The sequence below is a fragment of the Anolis sagrei genome, chromosome 4 (assembly GCF_037176765.1).
Source record: "Anolis sagrei isolate rAnoSag1 chromosome 4, rAnoSag1.mat, whole genome shotgun sequence".
In the NCBI taxonomy this organism is placed as follows: Eukaryota; Metazoa; Chordata; class Lepidosauria; order Squamata; family Dactyloidae; genus Anolis; species Anolis sagrei.
Window position 1 is genome coordinate 186,448,753 of NC_090024.1, and position 19,942 is coordinate 186,468,694.

At 41.5% G+C, this 19,942-nt stretch overlaps 1 protein-coding gene across 1 annotated transcript in view; it reads right to left on the reverse strand.

Moving 5' to 3' along the window:
* The window catches only part of LOC132773387 (armadillo repeat-containing protein 12-like), a 72,015-nt gene that overhangs the window by 4,330 nt on the left and 47,743 nt on the right, over positions 1-19,942 (reverse strand). Inside the window, exons 3-4 of the mRNA XM_067467103.1 lie at positions 3,925-4,073; positions 1,096-1,230 (exon numbers count right to left, since the gene is read on the reverse strand). Coding sequence (XP_067323204.1) covers positions 1,096-1,230; positions 3,925-4,073 — 284 coding nt within the window. The remainder of the gene's footprint in view (positions 1-1,095; positions 1,231-3,924; positions 4,074-19,942) is intronic.

Genomic DNA, 19,942 nt, shown 5'->3' on the forward strand with positions numbered 1-19,942 from the left:
ACTCTTTGTTGCTCATGTGACTGCTGTCCAGAAGATTATTGCAAGACAGCCACTAACTTCTACTGGATCTTCATTAGGACATGCTTAATGACCAAAGGACACTTCCCTATCACGTCTTAATGTACTCTTACATATGCCCCTCCCCCCAATGAAATAAATGGTAAAGGTTTTCCCCTGACATTAAGTCCAGTTGTGTCCAACTCTGGGGGTTGGTGCTCATCCCCATTTCTACGCCAAAGAACTGGCTTTGTCCACAGGCACCTCCAAGGTCATGTGGCCAGCATGACTGCATAGAGCGCCGTTACCTCCCCGCCAGTACCTATTGATCTACTCACATTTGCGTGTTTTCGAACTGCTATGTCGTCAGAAGCTGGGGCTAAGAGCGGGAGCTCATGCCGCTCCCTGGATTTGAACCTGCAATCTTTCGGTTAGCAAGTTCAGCAGCTCAGCGATTTAACCCACTGTGCCACCGAGGGCCTCTCCCCCACCCCCATGTAATTAGAATAAATTAAACTTTTGGAAGTTGTGATCATTCATACAGCTGTGCAGATCTAAGCAATTTTTTAAAAGAAGGGAAAAAGGGAAAGCAAAATATTGTCATCTTTCCTAGAGCATGTGTAATCCTATTACCTATTAATTGTACAACAAATACTACACTTTTGTCATAAGAAAAATAATACACTATTGTCATAGTCTGCCCAAGTTTCTCAGATAAGTCCATGGGTTCCTTTCATTAACAGAAAATGTGGTCTCTAGTGATGACAAAATGTGTTGCTATTCAATCAAAGGGGGAAGATTTATTTTCTCTCCTGAGGGAATGGTGGGATGGCAACTGCTCATAGAGGCTTCCAGTGTGCTTTCTCTTATAGGCATGTTCATTATTCAGGTGTTTCCATGTCTAAAAGAGACATCATGGATCAAATTCATAGACAGAAGTTTCACACCACTTCACATCACCTTAGGCTCATAGCTTTCCACTGGAGCCAATTCACATTTTCAGCTGACATCTCTCAAATAATAAGAAACGTGTCAATCTCTCCTGATGCAGTGCACCAAATCAGATACAGTACAGCAATGTCAAGTGCAAATATTCACCTGGATTCTAATTCTAAACTTCCATATGCCTGCGAAGGCCTTGAGGGCATGCAGAGTCTGAATCTTGATGCCCACATCTGGATCATCCAGGAATGATGCCACTAGTTTGATGTCATCATAAGTACATGAGGATGCCTGGAAAAGCAAAGCAATAACATCTCATCTGTGTTTATGCATATGGTAAAAGACATAGGCATGGCACAAGTTGCTAAAAAAAGGCATTTCTGAATAGCACCTCATAATTTGTCAACTCTATGTTGAACTCATTAACTTAACTGATTTTCTTTATTAAGAGATTACTTGCTTTTTAAGCTCTAAGCTCAAATACATTCAAAGCAGATAATGTAATTAAATTTTTACAAGGCAACCAACAAAACATAGTAAAGTGCAACCAAAAATGGCAAATAACATTATTCCCCCCAAAAGAAAAGAAATATCATAGAATCATAGAATCATAGAATCAAAGAGTTGGAAGAGACCTCATGGGCCATCCAGTCCAACCCCCTGCCAAGAAGCAGGAATATTGCATTCAAATCACCCCTGACAAATGGCCATCCAGCCTCTGCTTAAAAGCTTCCAAAGAAGGAGCCTCCACCACACTCCGGGGCAGAGAGTTCCACTGCTGAACGGCTCTCACAGTCAGGAAGTTCTTCCTAATGTTCAGATGGAATCTCCTCTCTTGTAGTTTGAAGCCATTGTTCCGCGTCCTAGTCTCCAAGGAAGCAGAAAACAAGCTTGCTCCCTCCTCCCTGTGGCTTCCTCTCACATATTTATACAAAAAGAAGAAAGTCAGCAAAATGAATTGACATTCACATTAAAGGAAATTGACAAGAAAAATATGCTTAGGGAATAGGAGAATACAATCATCAGTAAAAACATTTCTGATTTAAGGAATTTCAAACAACTGGTGCTTCTTCATGGTAACTGTGTGATAGGCAAAATTACTTTTTATGAAATCGGCTTTTTTATAGTGTTAGAAGCGACTTGCACGTTGCTTCTGGTGTGAGAGAATCAGCCATCTACAGAGACGTTGCCCAGGGGATGCTGGGGCTGACAGAAAGGAGCTATAATATAATATAATAAAACTTTATTTATATACTGCTCTATCTCTTTGAGGGGACTCAGATCAGTTTCCAAGAAACAACACCAGAACATACAGAGTAGACAACATAAGCATAAAATTAGCAAAACAACATAAGCATAAAAATGTCACAACACACACACATATAAAAAATAATCCTGCCTGTTCTTCGTGCCTATTTGTTAAGGCGAGGAAAAAGGGTCAAGACAATTTAAAAAGGTCAGGCTGAGGCTAGTGCAAAATCAAAATATAGGTCCAGGGAGTTGGATAAAGTACTATAATGGGCCTGTGACTGCTCATTTTCAGGGCCTATTAGAGGAATGACCGGGATAGTAAGTAGGAAGTGCAAGGCCATATGCTAACAATGTCTAGGACCGGGCTAGTATTGGTCATTCTCAAAGGCTTGTTGAAACCACCAGGTCTTCAAACTCTTATGAAAAGAGGGGAGGGATGGGGCCTGTCTTATTTCCCTTGGAAGGACATTCCAGAGGCAGGGGGCCACCACTGAGAAGGCCCTTGTCCTCACCAGCCATACTTGTGACAGTGGTGGGAGCGAAAGGAGGGCCTCCCTGGAAGATCTTAGAGTTCGTGTCTCAAGCTCACCCTGTCTCGCAGATTCGAACCTCTGACCTTCAGGTCTTCAGGTCAGGAGTTCGGCCAGCACAAGGGTTTAATCCATTGTGCCACCACTGCTGCTATGAAATCAGTGAATGCCCAGAATCTTACAGGAGAGTATTGTTCAGGAATCCTGATCCTAAGCAAATTTGAGGCTAATTAATGTGTGAAACAGCAACCAGAGTGGCCAGTTGGTGTAAGAGGAACTATAAAAGTGGCAGTTCCTGGAATTACTGCATTCATGGTCTCTTGCCATTGGTCAGGTTGGGGCTGATGGAAATTAGAATCCAATAACATTTGGAGGGCCATCAGTTTCCCGGTTTGGATGAACCGTGTACCACAGTAGTCCTCTTTTAATTTCTTTATAGAAATAAATGGTGTTTAAATCTATATTCTTATCTAATATAAGTTCTTTATATCTCAAGATCTCTTGAAAACCAAAAAATATGAAATGATTGCAAACAGAAATCTAAAAGCTAATAACATGACTGCAGAACTGATCACTGCATGATTTGTAAACATATTTGCTGACAAACAATCAAAAAAACATTCAAAGGGAAATGTCAATTTTGAGGTTGTTAATATTAGGAATTATTTTAAAAGGTGATAAAATCTGGAGATGATATATGTATGGAAGGGATTCCTTTCCTTCCAGACTTTCAGTTATATAAAATCTCAGCCAAGCTGCTACAAATGCAGTTTAGGCATCCAATGAAAAGAGGCATGCAAAACCACATAGGAAATGCAAATCACAAATAGAAGATGTCTAGAGACAATCTATTTGCAGTGTCTCACTCTCTGCAATGTCCTAAATTTGGGGTGGGGGTGAATTCCTATGCGGGGGGGGGGGGGATGACATCACTTGGGTCCCCACTATAGCTAAACACCTGGTTCTCAGGTGTTTAATAATAATCTAGGATGTATTGTTTAGTCCTCATGCAGTTGCTGCTTCCCTTTATGCCTTCTAAGCTGTTTACATTTCTCAGTACAAGCTGCAAGTCTCCCACCATCAGGTCTCATTGAGTATTCAAACAGATGATATGGCCTAAACATGGCTCACTCTCTTAAACCTAGTGGCTTTTGTCATGTTCTTCCAGGGCTATAGAGCACACCATGCAAACTGGTATTTTCACCTCTGTGTCCAGTAGATAAGCAGAGCGGGTGATGCCATGGAGTATCATATTCTTGGAGTAGTCATCTAGCCTTGGATTGAGAGAGGACAAGTGTCCCCTGAGTTCTCTGGATTCTATCTCACTTTTACTCTGATGTGCGATGGCCAATTCTGAAAGCAAAAAGAGAAATGAAGTAAACTCAAGGATGGCAGGAAGGGGAAAGAATCAAAATATTTGGCAGTGTTGAATGGAACATCTACTGAACAGGAGCGTTATATCTCATATGTTTTGATATGGGTTTGAATACCTAAAATAAGAACATTGGTTTGCTGCAGGCAAACCAATGGTTCCAGCTGTTGACTAGAAGTAGTTGACTTCCATTTCAGTAGAGTAATGAAAACACTTTAGGCTTTAGCCTGAAATTTAAAGGATCAATTCTGATGGCTAAGAAACTTATCAGGCGCAGCCTTCTCTGTATCTATTCTTTGTTTTCAGGTGCTGGCAAAATGGAGTCCCACATAGGCCACCCCATGACACATCGCCACTTCCAGTGGCTGCCCATGGAATCTGTTTTACCACACCTGAAAATGGAGAGATGATTTTGTGCTACCTATTTTCTAATTTCAGAAAATGGAAAAGGAAGTGCAAAAGCATGACAAATTGCAGAAAATGATGTGGAATGGCTAGTCATGCCAAAAGATGGGGAAAGATGGCAGGGAATGAAGGAGGATGGTTGCCTCCACTTTCCCCTTGCCCGTCTGATGAGGTCCTAAATGAAGGCCACAGCCCATCACAATCCATCCTTGACCTTGGTTTGTTTGTCATGAAATCCAAAGCAAGTATAAGATGGTGGTCTGACTCATTTCTCTCCTAACAAGACAGAAAAAATGCGTGATTTACTAGGGGAGAAACATGCACGGATGCCAGATTCTGCCTAGCTCAGATATCACAATATGCAAATAATAAGTAACTAGACTGCTGCTTATAAATGGCAAACCAGAGTTCACACCATGTAAGCTAGACCTGGATCTAGGGATGTATTATTAATGGTTCAGCTGATGCAATTGCTCCAGGCCCCTGATTAACCACGAATCCAGTGCTGAGGAAAACAAACTATAGCTTGCTTTATCTTCTTCCCTTTTCATCTCTGCTTGATATATTATTTGAGTAGTTGAGTAAAAATGCATGAGGGCCTATTGTTAATATTGAAGTTGCAGGTCTGAAAATGGGTTCACATATGAAGACTTTTGGATTACTGACTACTATAATATTGAGTTTCAGCGCTGCCAACCTTAGAATAGCTCACAAATGTGTATCAAAGAGACCCTATTTTGGAGACTGTATCAAATCCCCAACCACTTTCCTCCTGCTTTTCCTGTATCTTCTGCAAAGAAAATATTTTAATGCATTCACCTGGTTCAGTGAAGCGCTCTCTCTCAATAATTCTGCTTCCCACAAGAAGGGCCATGCCAGACACTGGAATGTCAGGATATGGAAATATATGATATTTAATTCATAGCATTCCATATTTCATTAAGGAGATTGCTCCCTTCTAGGCAGGTGTACAAAACTAGGATGTCTTCGCCCAGCCCTTGCATGCTAAGCATTAGAAAACACTGTGCACTCTAAGAGATGCAACTCAAAAAGCCAAGGATATAGTAGAAATTGAAACCGAATGTATGGTCGGTAATAAAAGGCACAAAGATATTGCACAACCATTTCTTTGTTCGATTATTTCAGATGTCATTCCCCTGTATGAAACTGTACAAGTGGAAGCTGCAGTCATCCTCAGCCAGTATAGATAGCACTATGCTGGGAAGGAAAACAAGCAGAGTTGTGGTGGATCAGACCAAAGATTATCTTGTCAACCTCTGTTCAAACAGTGGTCAATCAGTTTTCAATGAGGAACCGATCAGGAGGAAATAGGTGCACTTGCTGCCTCTGCCTTGTGTTCCCAGTAAAAAAATACAGAGCAACATATTGCTTCTGGTATCTGAGATGGTATTCCCATCTTTGCTTACTTCTAGATAAATCTGGAAATGCCAAGATTCTTATATTTTCTTGATCTCAAAGTGTTTCCTAGGGTATTATCACACACACACACACACACACACACACAAACACAAACCCATTCTGTTTAAATTAACCAGTATTTTCTGAAATGAATTGCATTGGTTGTTTGCTGTATGTTTGTAATGGTGCTTTGACTGCAATATTCCTGCTTCTTGGCAGGGGGTGGGACTGGATGGCCCTTGAGGTCTCTTCCAACTCTATGATTCTATGATTCTATCAGAATCAATTAAAATGGCTGCCAAGTAAACACAGCTATTGTCCTCAGGACACAGATTCAACTGACAAAAAGAAGGATTCGAGCTCTAAAATAAAACTATCCTAACATATAATTGACTAGGATAGTATTGCTAGAGTACTCTAACATTTTGACTCTAGTCCCTTCTACACTGATACAATGCAGTTTGAAGATGACTTGTCTTAAATCTCCCAATGATGACCTTGGGTTACATCACTATAAGTGAAGCAGAAGGTTCTTTTCTCTATTATCTCTGTATAAGTAATGATTTTATACACCACTATTGTGTTACCATTTGCTTGTCTTAAAAAAAAAAAAAGCTTAACACAGCCCCAAATGTTGTGTTCTTCCCTCTCGGGGAGAGTTGCTCCAGCCCCTTGATCATTTCATTGGCCTGGTTCTGCACCTAGAAGGGGATGATGGAGATAGTAGTCCAACACATCCAGAACGGCCAGCTTGGTTAACCCAGATGGATAGAACTAAGAGAATGGGAACTCTCTGTCCTAACCTTGATGGCAATAAAGATGTCTGAAATGAACTAACTGTTGGTAGATAACCAAAAGCCTGTTTTATGGATGATGAACATAATGTAACACAATGCAATAGTGTAAGTAACATGTGTTTCTGCCAACTCCCATAAAATCCCTACATACTCCGTTCAATAATTTGGGATTAAACCAGTGCTGCATGGAAATTGCTTTACGGATGAACAAACATATAAAATAACTTATGGGATGGCCACAACCACTTCCAGTACATAGCAATATGCTTTTGGTATATTGCATCCATTTCCCCAAATCCCCACCTTACTCACTGGCAAATGATAGTTGCTCAGGACTGTAGGGAGGGCTGTTGATCCCTGCCAATATGGTTTTGGCTATCAGGAAGGCGGCCCCAGCACTGGTAGCTGCAGACACCACATTTTTTGTCGTTACCAGCTCTAAATAGTTCATGCCCTCCTTGCTCTGAACTCCCAGAAATCCTGGCCCAAAACCCTAGGACTTGAACCCAATAAAGACTCCAGTGGAAATACTGGCAAGACTTCTCATGGCTTGGTTTGTGATGTCACCAGATTCCATCATGACATCTCTGACAGACCAGCTGCAGAAACCGAAAGCTCATGTGAGCCGAAGTCCTTGCTTTCTCATGTTTTGGCATTATTACCGAAACCACTTTTTCAAATTTCTTTTCAAGTGTAACACAACCTTGCATTTTCAGGTAAAGGTGTGGACTGGAAAAGAAAGGTGAATGTTTTGGCAAATAACACTGGCCTACATAGTACCTTTGGTGCCTCTAATGTGAGCCCTGTTTCTGGGTATATTTGGCCCACTGATTCCAAAAATGGCATCAGTTTTCCCCTATTAGCTCTAGTTGTTTAGATACAGAACATATGCCATCTACCAGTCAGCATCTGCTTGCCCAGAAAAAACATAATATCCATGGTGTTCTATTGGCAGCTAAGAAATTAGAGCTGACACAGTCTTTCCAAAGCGATTTTCTGAATCAGCACCTTAAATAGTCCTAGGACACAAAGATTTATTTTTCTGTTTAGCTGGTAATCTATTGCTGGAGCTCAGTTCAAATCTTAACAGCCATACAGCCTGGTTAGAAAGAGTCCTATACATTTCAGGATTAAGCATATTAGACTACTTAAAACTATGTATACAATGTATTTGTAACCAAATTGGTTCTATTTCTCTGTCACACGCTGAAGTGGAAGCCAGGATTGGTGCAAAATAATTGAGCAGCAATATGGATCATTTCCAGAGTAGAAATGTGAGCTTTCCAGAAATTTTGAATGGGGATGGATTTTCAGGGGGAAAATGCAAAAGCCTATATCAGTATAATTTACATGTGGGAAATTTATTTATTTATTTATTTATTTATTTACAGTATTTATATTCCGCCCTTCTCACCCTGCAGGGACTCAGGGTGGATTACAATGCATATATACATGGCAAACATTCCATGCCATAGACATACAACATATATAGACAGACACAGAGGCAATTTAACATTCCAGCTTTCCGGCTTCATGAGGGTATACTCGATTCCAGCCATGGGTGAGCTGTTGCTTCATCATCCACTTGTGACACCAAGTTCTTGATGGAGTACTTCCTAATTCTTATGCACACTGCTGGAAGGTTTTATAGTGTCATAAATTAGATAAATGAGTCTCCCCGCATAAAGCGGTGCCTAAATTCCCTACTTGACAGATGCAACTGTCTTTCGGGCTGCATAGGTCTGAGTCCTCTCGGGGAGATGGAGCGGTATATAAATAAACATGATGATGATGATGATGATGATGATGATGATGATGATGATGATAGGTCAAGAGCAAGCTAGACGATTAATGGTCGGGAGCTCACTCTGACTCGGGCTGGCTTTGAACTCATGACCTCTTAGTCAGTAGTGATTTAATGCAGCTGGCTACTAACTAGCTGTGCCACAGCCTGGTCTATCATTGCTTTAAGAACAGAAAATGTATTGTATATCACTTGACCTGGCATAATAATATTATCAAACTTGATAATTTTAATATACCAGGTCAAGTGATATACAATAATATACAATAATATTATCATGTTTGATAAAATTGATGTTCTAGCTAGAATACAATTGCAAGCCAGATTTCTGTTACAGATGGAACTATAACACCATGAACTCTAAGGAACACCTGAACTACAGAGTTTTACCAGTCTGAGAAGCAGGCAAGCAAGCAAACAAAAACAATAGAAAAATATTATTTTGGTTCCTTTATTTTCCCATAGTGACAAGTAGGCATAACACCCTCATTTCCTTTAAAGAATTGGGATAGTGAAATGCAAATTAGGAACTCTAATGATCTGATACCATATATCGTCTTATATAAAATACTTCTTCTTACATCTCTTTTTTAAAGAAATGATTTTGAAGGCATAAATAGATGAAGACTTTTTCTTAAATATTTTATTCATTATTCAGAAAGGAAGTGTTTGATAGTCCATTTCCCCCTATTTTGCTGGGGGAATAAGCTATTTTTTCCTATTTTTTCCCCAAGCTTTTACATTTCTTTTTCACATATCATTGAGTGAGCATAAGCTCTGCTCCTACACTTTTACGATATTCTGGATTGCAAACATACATTTCCCCTTCGCAATGAATGGCTGCTTTTAATTTCTATGGGAAATGTGAAAATGTTCCATATTAATCCTCTCAATCACAATTTCTATTCACACATAGGGCAATGCTCCTAATACCCATAACACGAAGCAAAAGTGAATCTCTGCAGACTTCTGTGCTGACATAATATATTGCTGTCCTATTATAGCCCCCCACAAATAATGCCACATCTCTACTATTATCATGTTGGTGGCTCAGAGATGCAAATAGAAATAAATAGGCATACTTTACGCTTCTTGAGGATGTGTTTCTGGTGCTGCTCCACTTCTCAGTGGTGAGAAATGAAATAATCCTTACACAGTTTCCTGTTTGACTCCAAAACTCAATACAAAACTCAATACTACCATAGGATGGAGGAGGAGACGAGGGCTTTCTGGATGGGTCGTCCTTCTCTCTTGATCAGATGAAAGAGGGATGGAAAAAACAGGAAATACTGCTGTTTATAGGTGAATGTATGATGGCTTCTGCTCATCTAACCAGCTTCTTTATCTTCACAATAAAAGAGGCAGTGGTAATAATAATAATAATAATAATAATAATAATAATTATTATTATTATTATTATTATTATAAGCTTTATACCCAACTTTTCTCCCTCACAGGATCCAAAGTGGCTTACAGCATCTTAAAATCATACAAACAATAATTTGCCTCCAAATGTCTCCTTAATTACAGATTTAGAAACTGTTATTCCACCATGGTCGCATTGAAGGTGGCAACGGATATATTCTGCTTTGAGCATCCCTTGTTATCACACCACTCTTCATTAGTGAAATGTCATCATTGCATCCATCCTGAGATCATACTTGTGCATACCCTTGCAACCTCACCTTCTCGCACTATTGCCGTTCCTTGCTTTTTAGTGCAATTGCACAATTCCAGCATTTAAAAACAAAAAAGGCAAATGTAAATAAAAAGGAAAGGAGGGAGAGGAGGAGGAAGAGAGAAAAATCCCATCCTTCATTCCACTTTACTGATGGAATGCCAGCACAAAAGTGGGAGAGATCTATCACACCAAGGTAGATGATGGGAACATTACAGGATTGGATGTCATTGGTGGGTTTTACCTATTAATAGCTAGTGTCAGAAAAATAATGGGCGGGGGGGGGGGGGGGGGACAGACTCCCTATTATTAATAGCTAGAGGCAGAAGAATAATTGGGAGGACCACAGGATCCATATAGAGTTGTATGATAGGCACCATTACCAAAGGTGACAGTCCAGCTGTGGGGCCAGTTTGCCTGCCTCATGCGATAAACTCCTTAGTCTAGCCTATAAAAAGATCATATATACATCTCATGTTGTCATGCCCTTCAACTTTCCTGTTTTGGAAGGGACATTCCCAATTAATCCTTTATCATCTTACTTTTCAGCTGCTTTGAAAATGCCTCAGTTTCCCTCTCCTCCTCTCTCTTTCCCTTTTTGTCCTCATCTAATTTAATTGTTGTAATAAGGAAATCTTACTTACTTACTTAGGCATCCCTCATAGTCCAAGGATGATGGTCCTACAAGTGTAGTGTCCTGGTGGTGGGTTCGTAGGGTATTTTTTTTTTTGTGTCAGAAGCAACTTGAGAAACCGCAAGTCACTTCTGTTGTGAGAGAATTGGCTGTCTGCAAGGTCCGTAGGTGACTATGGAGCCCTATTCTTGATCTGCATGTTCTCCCACAGTGAGGGCATTGGTTTCCAGGTGGAAGGCGGTCCTGGTCGGGGTTGGCTTGATGCGCCTTCATTCGTGCCTCTTCAAATTCTACAGCACTGCTGGTCACAGTTGGCCTCCAATTGGAGCGCTCAAGGGCCAGGGCTTCCCAGTTCTCAGTGTCTATGCCAGGGTTTTTAAGGTTGGCCTTGAGCCCATCTTTGAATCTCTTTTCCTGTCCACCAACATTCCGTTTTCCATTCTTGAGTTTGGAATAGAGCTACTGCTTTGGGAGACGGTGGTCAGGCATCCGGACAACAATAAGGAATTCAGAGTGCAAAGCAAATTAATATTCAATGAACCTAGTAAAGGGGAGAGCAGAGGAGGAGGCAGAATTTTGTTCTTCCCTGTAGATTCAAGTCAAATTGTTACACCCCCTCCTACCATATGTGTGCTTCATCATTAATAACTTCTATATACTCTGACTTTGTTTGGACACATGTCCTGGTTTTTATCTCTGAAATGTTGAATGGTATGTATTATGAAACACAAGCCAAACAATAAGTTATTTATTTCCTGGCACTGGAACACTACTGGCAGTATACACCAGTATTTTCCCTTACCATACTCCACATAAATGGATAGTCTCACTGAAAATGCAAGTATATTTCCTTTTCATTTGGTTCACTGGTGCACATAGTTCAGTAATCCTTTTTTCAGATAAGCTCATGGAAGCTTATACGTTTAGGGAAAGTGTCAATATTTATAGACGAAGAAGCTTTCTATCATACCAGCCAAGGAAGACTTGTTGGCTTCCAAAATAATCCATAAGGCCTCTTTTCCCACAGATACTGAGGAGGAAGAGAACACACAAATCTTTTGCAAAAGTTTCAGAATAAAAAGAACAATGTTTCTGGTTGATGCCTTGTTACGGTGAGTCTTTCATCCTGAAGATGCAAAATGCTAACGAAGCAAATAGCATCTCCTAGAAGCCCAATTAAAACCCAAAAAACTTACAATTGTCTATTTACTTGGCTCCCAAAAGTCAAACATAAAGAAATCCTGGCATTTTCCCCCCAGGGAAATAGGTACAGCAAGCCCCACTGAAAATGCTTTCTTGCATTCTTAAATGTTTTTTTTATTTAATTTAGTGGCAGAAGCCTCAAGAGGGAGCTCTGGTTCAAAGCTAGAAATTCCAGTGGGTTATTACTTACTTACTTAGGCGATCCCTCGTTGGACGAGTAAGATGGTCTTCCATTATGGATTTCCTTGTGGGTCCGTAGGTGGCTGTGGAGCCCTATTCTTGCTCTGCATCTTCTTCCGCAGTGAGGGCATTGGTTTCCAGGTGGAGGGCGTTCCCGGTCGGGGTTGGCTTGACGCGCCTTCCTCCTGGCACGTTTCTCTCTTTCACCCTCCACTCGTGCCTCCTCGAATTCTGCAGCACTGCTGGTCACAGCTGTCCTCCAGCTGGAGCGCTCAAGGGCCAGGGCTTCCCAGTTCTCGGTGTCTATGCCAGAGTTTTTAAGGTTGGCTTTCAGCCCATCTTTAAATCTCTTTTCCTGTCCACCAACGTTCCGTTTTCCGTTCTTAAGTTCGGAGTAGAGCAACTGCTTTGGGAGACGGTGGTCAGGCATCCGGACAATGTGGCCGGCCCAGCGGAGTTGATGTTGGAGGACCATCGCTTCAATGCTGGTGGTCTTTGCTTCTTCCAGCACACTGACGTTTGTCCGCTTGTCTTCCCAGGAGATTTGCAGGATTTTCCGGAGGCAGCGCTGATGGAATCGTTCCAGGAGTTGCATATGACGTCTGTAGACTGTCCACGTCTCACAGGCATATAGCAGGGTTGGGAGGACAATGGCTTTATAGACAAGCACCTTGGTCTCCCTACGGATGTCCCGGTCCTCAAACACTCTTTGCTTCATTCTGGAAAATGCTGCACTTGCAGAGCTCAGGCGGTGTTGTATTTCGGCGTCGATGTTGACTTTGGTGGAGAGGTGGCTGCCAAGGTAGCGGAAATGGTCCACATTTTCTAATGTGACACCATTAAGCTGTATTACTGGCATTGGAGAGGGATTGGCTGGCGACTGCTGGAACAGCACCTTGGTTTTCTCAATGTTCAGTGACAGGCCGAGCTTCTCGTATGCTTCTGCGAAGGTGTTTAGAGTGGCTTGTAGATCTTCTTCTGAATGCGCACAGACGACATTGTCATCAGCATACTGGAGTTCTATAACAGATGTTGTTGTAACCTTGGTTTTGGCTTTCAGTCTGCTGAGGTTGAATAGCTTGCCATCTGTCCGATAGATTATTTCCACTCCGGTGGGAAGCTTCCCATCAACAAGGTGAAGTATCATAGCGATGAAGACGGAGAATAGAGTTGGGGCGATAACACATCCCTGTTTGACACCGGATTCCACTTTAAATGGGTCACTTTGGGAGCCACTGCTGTCCAAGACTGTTGCCATCATGTCATCATGGAGGAGCCGCAGGATGTTCACAAATTTGTTAGGGCACCCGATTTTGTGGAGGATGGTCCAGAGAGCGCTGCGATTCACTGTGTCAAATGCCTTTGCAAGGTCGATGAATGCCATGTACAGGGGTTGGTTTTGTTCCCTGCATTTTTCTTGGAGTTGTCGTGCAGTGAAGATCATGTCCACGGTTCCTCTGGAGGGGCGGAAGCCGTTCTGGGATTCTGGGAGGGTGTCTTCTGAGAGGGGCAGAAGGCGGTTTGCAAGGATTCTTGCGAGGATTTTCCCAGCGGAGGTTAGAAGGGAGATACCTCGATAGTTTCCGCAGTCTGTTCTTTCCCCTTTTTTGAAGAGGGTGATGATGGTGGCGTCCTTGAAATCTGCTGGGATTTTCTCGGTCACCCACACTTTTTCTATGAGCTGGTGGAGTTGGTGTGTTAGCTCAGGTCCTCCCTCTTTAAAGATTTCAGCAGGGATCCCATCTGGTCCACTGGCTTTGTTATTCTTCTGTTGGCTGATGGCATTGCTGACTTCTTCCAAACTAGGCAGTGCTGCAAGCTCATCCCTGGTTTGTTGTTGTGGGATTTGTGAGAGGACCTCGTCGGCCACATTGGAGCTGCGGTTCAGGAGGCTTTGGTAGTGTTCTTTCCAACGTAGTGCTCTTTCCGTAGTGTTCTTTCCGTTGGAGTGGGTTATAATAGAGAGGCAGACCCTGGTATGTGATGTCTTTTTGAGCTATAATTGTATGCAATATCTTGAATTGCTCCTGAAGAACATTAGGAATAATGCAGACACTGCAACCTGAGTGCAACATGCCCCGAGCAGTACTTTTCTCTGGACCAGCTGGCTTGCTGGCACAGTAACTGGAAAGCCAAAAATATATATACCAGTCTTTGCCAAAGAAATGTAGTCTGTAAAATGATGCCAAACACTTCCACAGGCTGGTGCAATTATGTGCATATATTTGTATTGCTAGGAAGTGGTCTTTCTAGCACTTTTGTACACATAAAGCCACAAGTCCATGTGAAGCTTTAGGCATTCATTCAACAAGACGATAAAATGCTGTGCCTTTCGTTGAACCCATTCCATTTGTCCAGTCTTGCAATGGAAATAGTCATCACTTTGCGGCTGTCAAACAGAAGAAAGGCCACTGCAGAAATGATGGAGGAAGAAGTATTACAACTGAAACACGTGAATGGATCCTAGGCATGTCATTGTTGTAACATACAATTCTGTCTCTGAACATTGATTGAATAAGGAAAGATGACGAAATATAGGATTGTTCTGCAAAAGGATGTTTGTCCATTGTTTTGAGAGTTCACTGAGAAAATAGGTGCGCCTATAGGCTGGCCCAACAATTAAGTAGAATGAGATGGTTATCTCAGGAAGGAGATTTGGCAAATCATACAAAGACAGCATATTGTTAGGTGCTTGTGGAATTTTAAACTATGCACTAAAATAACTTGCTAAGCTTTAGATACTATGAGTCTTGTCAAGTGAGTGTGGGATAGTGGTTGCTAGACAGTTTATGTCTTTGATCACCTTTAGAGTGTAAGCTTGTAGTAAGGCAATGAGTACTCTCCAACTATTTGGAACATAGAAATATTGCTCTTTAGACAACAGTTTGTTATCAAAATACAGACACAAAAAGGATGAACCCCAGAGTCTGTAGCTCCATAGAGATTGAAAGGGTGCCTGTGTTGACCATATTTCTATTTTCCAGCAACCTTTCATTAACACTCCCCCCCCCCCCAATGTTGCATAAGTGACACACAGACAGATCTCAGTGGATGGTCGCACATTAGTTTGCATAATACTTTTACAATACCCTGAAATGACACATAGAACACATAGAACATCCTCAGAAGAGAGCCATGGGGTTTTCCTGATATGATCTGATTCTATTAATGGAAATGTTTTCCTCACTCCTATTGCCAAATAGGACCCCCTCCCTGGGTTTCCATGAATTTACCAACACCCTGAGCACCCTTCTGTCTACCTGGCTGGCACTCATTGTACTGAGCAAAACAGAAACATCAAAATCTTTTTTTAAAAACCTATTTAAACCTATTGTCTTGAGCCCAGTCATATTCTTTTCTGCTTGCACCCTTCTAGGTGAATCAATAGACAGACACAAGCCTTCAAATATATCAATGATATTTGATTAAAGTTTCTTTCAAATTTGGACACCAATCAGCAGATAGCGCATCCCAGCTAACCAGCCTGCAGGTCCTATCTTTCTTCAGTCAGGACCAATTGACACTCAGGGCAGCAGAAGTCCATAGACTCTGCTGACATTCACATTGGCAAAGGTGAATAAATGGCTCTGATTTTGCCTTCAAACCGTCTGTGTCTCACTTGGGCTTTTGGGAGCCTCAAACCCACAATTTTAGCAGAACCAAAATCACTCAACAAGTTCACAAAATCTCCCAGCCATTTGAGGAGTTGCAGGCTTTTCAAGCCATGTTCAGCTCTCAAACTTTCAGTAAACACTATCTTAGGGCACCAGGACTCAAGACAATATCTATACATTATTTGAGTCAAATATAGGCAGCGCTGGAAGAGAGTGAACAAGTTCAACCTTCCCAGTCACTAACTTTGCAATTGCTTCTGCTTCAAATTGGAACTGGTTATAGATTTAGACCTTCCCAGGATTTCACTGAGTACTAAACACTGGCACTCATTATTGTGTTAAGACAAGCATGATCAACAGGAAGGGATACCGCAAATGGTATATAGAAGAAAAGCAACCCAGACCTTCCACTAATGGGATCCAACATTCCTTAGCTAATGGTAAGATTAGACTCTTAAAGTAATAATTGTACCCAAACTATTCCTCGGTTGGTATTGCAATTATTTATAGCTGGGTAAAAAAGTCTCTGGACTGGAACACAACTCACCAACAACAACTTTTTGCAAGACCATGGAAGATGCATTCCTAAGAGTTATATAGTGTAGACATGAACAAAGAGAAGTGAAGTGCACATGCTTGGCCCATCTTCCATCCCCTAAACTATTAGGTTTGTTTAGCACCATCAGTATACAGGGTGCTTTAAATTAGTGGCTTATAATTTCCCAGTTCTTTGGCTCATAACTTTAAAAAACCTGTGTAAATAGGTAAATAAAAGAAGGAAGTTGATTCATCTTATAAATAACTGTGTAAACAAGCAAATAAAGGAAGCTGAATCTTCTGCTCTGTTCATTGTTTTGAACTACCAAGTCAAAGCAATGCATCTGATAAACGTGTGCATCTTCTTTTGTCATGACTGGAGGAGACCCAATTTATCCATTATATTTATCTACTGGTTGACTCATCATTCAACAACTGATTGACGATTCCAGCTGATACTAACCAATAGGATGCCAACCAAAATTACTAAATATAAATCAATTTTCACTATCACATTGGAGGGCTGGTCGTGATGCTGGCTTGTGGCAGAGATTATACTCACTCCAGGTTCAGTTGGCTGTTGTTAAAGCTTCCCAGTCTCATCTATCAGAGAGCAACAAGAATCATGCCCAGGATTCCACAGCTGTCAGTCTGCTTCATGGAAAGGACTAATTTCAGGTAATCTGCTTTCCTCGATGGCCCTTCTGCCCCTCTGTGTCTTTAGCCACAACTCAAATCACTATGGACCTCAACACATCGGGTGGATTGAGAATTCTAGGATGCTTTCACAAGGCTTCTGGACAAAGCCCCACACTGGCCATCAAACAACATCATGTGACTTCCGGTGAAGACCCCACCCCCAACTGGGGTAAAAGCATTGCCAGAGGCTTTCCCCACAACACGCGATGTTTCCCATGTTGTGCTAGTGCCAATGGAGCCAGAATGAGGCTTCTCCAGGAGGAGGATGCTTCCCTCCTGTGATGGGGAAAGCATCCCTGAGAAGCAGCTGTGCGCAGGGTGACAGGTTTGCCCCACTGCCCCTCTCCTTTCGCTGTGATGCCAGGCAAAACAGAATGCTTCACCTAACCTTTGTGATGAGGCCCCAAGAAGATACCTTGTAATTAAATGTGTGTTCCTTCTAATAGAAGTGTCCCTTTTGGACAGTGCCACTGTGTCTCATTTGAAGCATTTGCAGGTGGTTTTTGTTTCTGTTTCAATATGTGGCACCGTGCATGAGCAGGGGACATTTGTTGCAGACATTGATTTGTCTTTCATTGATGAGGGAACTCATTGCAGAAAGGATATATTGCTCCTTCCTTCTTCCATTTCACCTTTTGGAAGGGAGAGATGGGATGTCATTGGGAGTTTCTCTCTGTATAGCGTTTGATTAATGCCAGTGCTGGAGTACCTCTTCCATCATCCAGCAGAGAAAATCATCTCCCCAAGCGCAGTCTTTTCAGCTCTTCAAAATTGCCTTATTCCTGGAATAATGATAGCTAATGTAAGCATAGCAAAGCTAAAACCATTTACTCTTTCCCTACCAGAACTGAGTTGTCACTGGACACCAAATGTGATCCAACATCACAGTCCAATAGGCGTGAAATGGGCCATACAGGGCCGTTGGCAACCTGTCCTCTTGTATACATTTGTAGATCTTAAAAGCTCCACTCTAGGGGAAACGTTTTATTTGCACAATGGCTATTCCAGCCTTGCTCCATAGACACAAGCTTTCAAGCTGATACAGGTTTTATTCTTGCACATTTTGAGTAGTCTGAGCAATTGCTATGACTCAATATGAACAGGGGGAAAAAAATGAAAATCCTGCATGGAAGATTGACCCAAATTCAGCACTCAGAAAACTAGGATTCTGCTGTATACATTATGTTAGTTCGCATAAATTTCCTATTTTGGGAAAAAATAGCACTGATAATAGTAATGGAAGTGAGTCAAAGAGTTATACTGAACACCATTTTCCTGTCCAATAAAAATGTCTTTAGATCCCTCTCTGGTTTCTGAAATATTTTTACAGGTATAGGCAAATACTTGCAAGCCCATCTCTGCAGATCAAGGGCAAGAAAACTTTTCTTTAAGGAAATAAAATTTGAGATTATTGGCACATTAGATTCTGGATTGAATATTAATCCTGTGGCATAATAAACTCTGATGCGGTTTAGACTTCTGTTATCCCTCACTAATTGCATTGGAATTTTCAACCTGTTTCTATGTGTGTGTGATATCTGATGCTTTAGTTTTCACGTTTTCACATATTTTGCCCAAGGTGGGGCCAAAGAGGTTTAAAATGTTGGAAAGAGAGCCACATATTTGACATACAGTATGGCCACATATCTGGACTTCAGGTGGATAAATGAAACTGCTAACTGTATTAAAATGAAGGGCTTTTGGCCTAAAAACATCATATAGCTATTCTAGAAAAACTAGAAAATGTTTAGAGAGGACATATTTTATTGGACATGATAAGGTAAAGGTAAAGATTTCCCCTTGACATTAAGTCTAGTCGCATCCAACTCTGTGGGGTAGTGCTCATCTCCATTTCTAAGTTGAAAAGCTGGCGTTGTCCATAGACACCTCCAAGGTTACTGAATGGCATGACTGCATGGAGCACTATTATCTTCCCACCGAATCAGTACCTAATGATCTACTCACATTTGCATGTTTTCAAACTGCTAGGTTGGCAGAAGCTGGGGCTAGCAGTGGGAGTTCATCCTGTTCCCCGGATTCAAACTGTCGACCTTTCATCGACCTGAGTTCAGCAGCTCAGAAGTTTACCCATTGTGCCACCGGTGGCTCCAATACCAGTTCCTAATACCAGTTCTGCAGATATGGGGGCTGCATTGTAATTTGTGGGAGATTGAAAGAAATATACCCAGTGTGTATGTATGTGCACATGGAAAGGATGATGAACTTCCTCATTGGGTTCCACAGAAGAACACAACTGGTCCTCCTCCACCACATCTTCTAACAGGAATTGTCCAGTGGAGATTTTGAGTGGAAATGAGCCTCTCCTCAGCATAAATAGTCTGGTTCTGGGAGATCTGATAGAATGCTGAAATATTAGTGGTTTCAAGCCCCCCTCCCCCTCCTCTTTTATATCTAGAAATAACTGGTCATGTTGAAGAATAGTGGGGTAGTAAAAGGGAAGCCAGAGCTGGAAAATGGATTTGCAGTGCTTTATTCCTGGGTCCTATGATTTCTGAATAAACAATCTACTTGTTTTGGTGTTTTAAATTGTGGCAAACTAGTGGCTCCAGGAAATTTTTGCTTTCTTATCTAATATATAGAATAGAGCCCTATTTCATGATACAGTTTATGCTACCAAGCTGCATGCAAATGCACAAAAGTCCATACAACTACCTGGGAACTCTACATACAAACATTATTATGGAGCGTGGCATACAAAATCTTTGTCCTTTTATAGCTGAAGTACAGCCATCAAAACAGGAGAAACCTGTATGCATTTGATCTGCCTTTAACCTTGCGTTAAAGGAAATTGGTTATTTTCCTTTGGGCAGCTGCAGCTGTCCACAACACAATTTTCAACATTTCTCTTTGAGATGGATG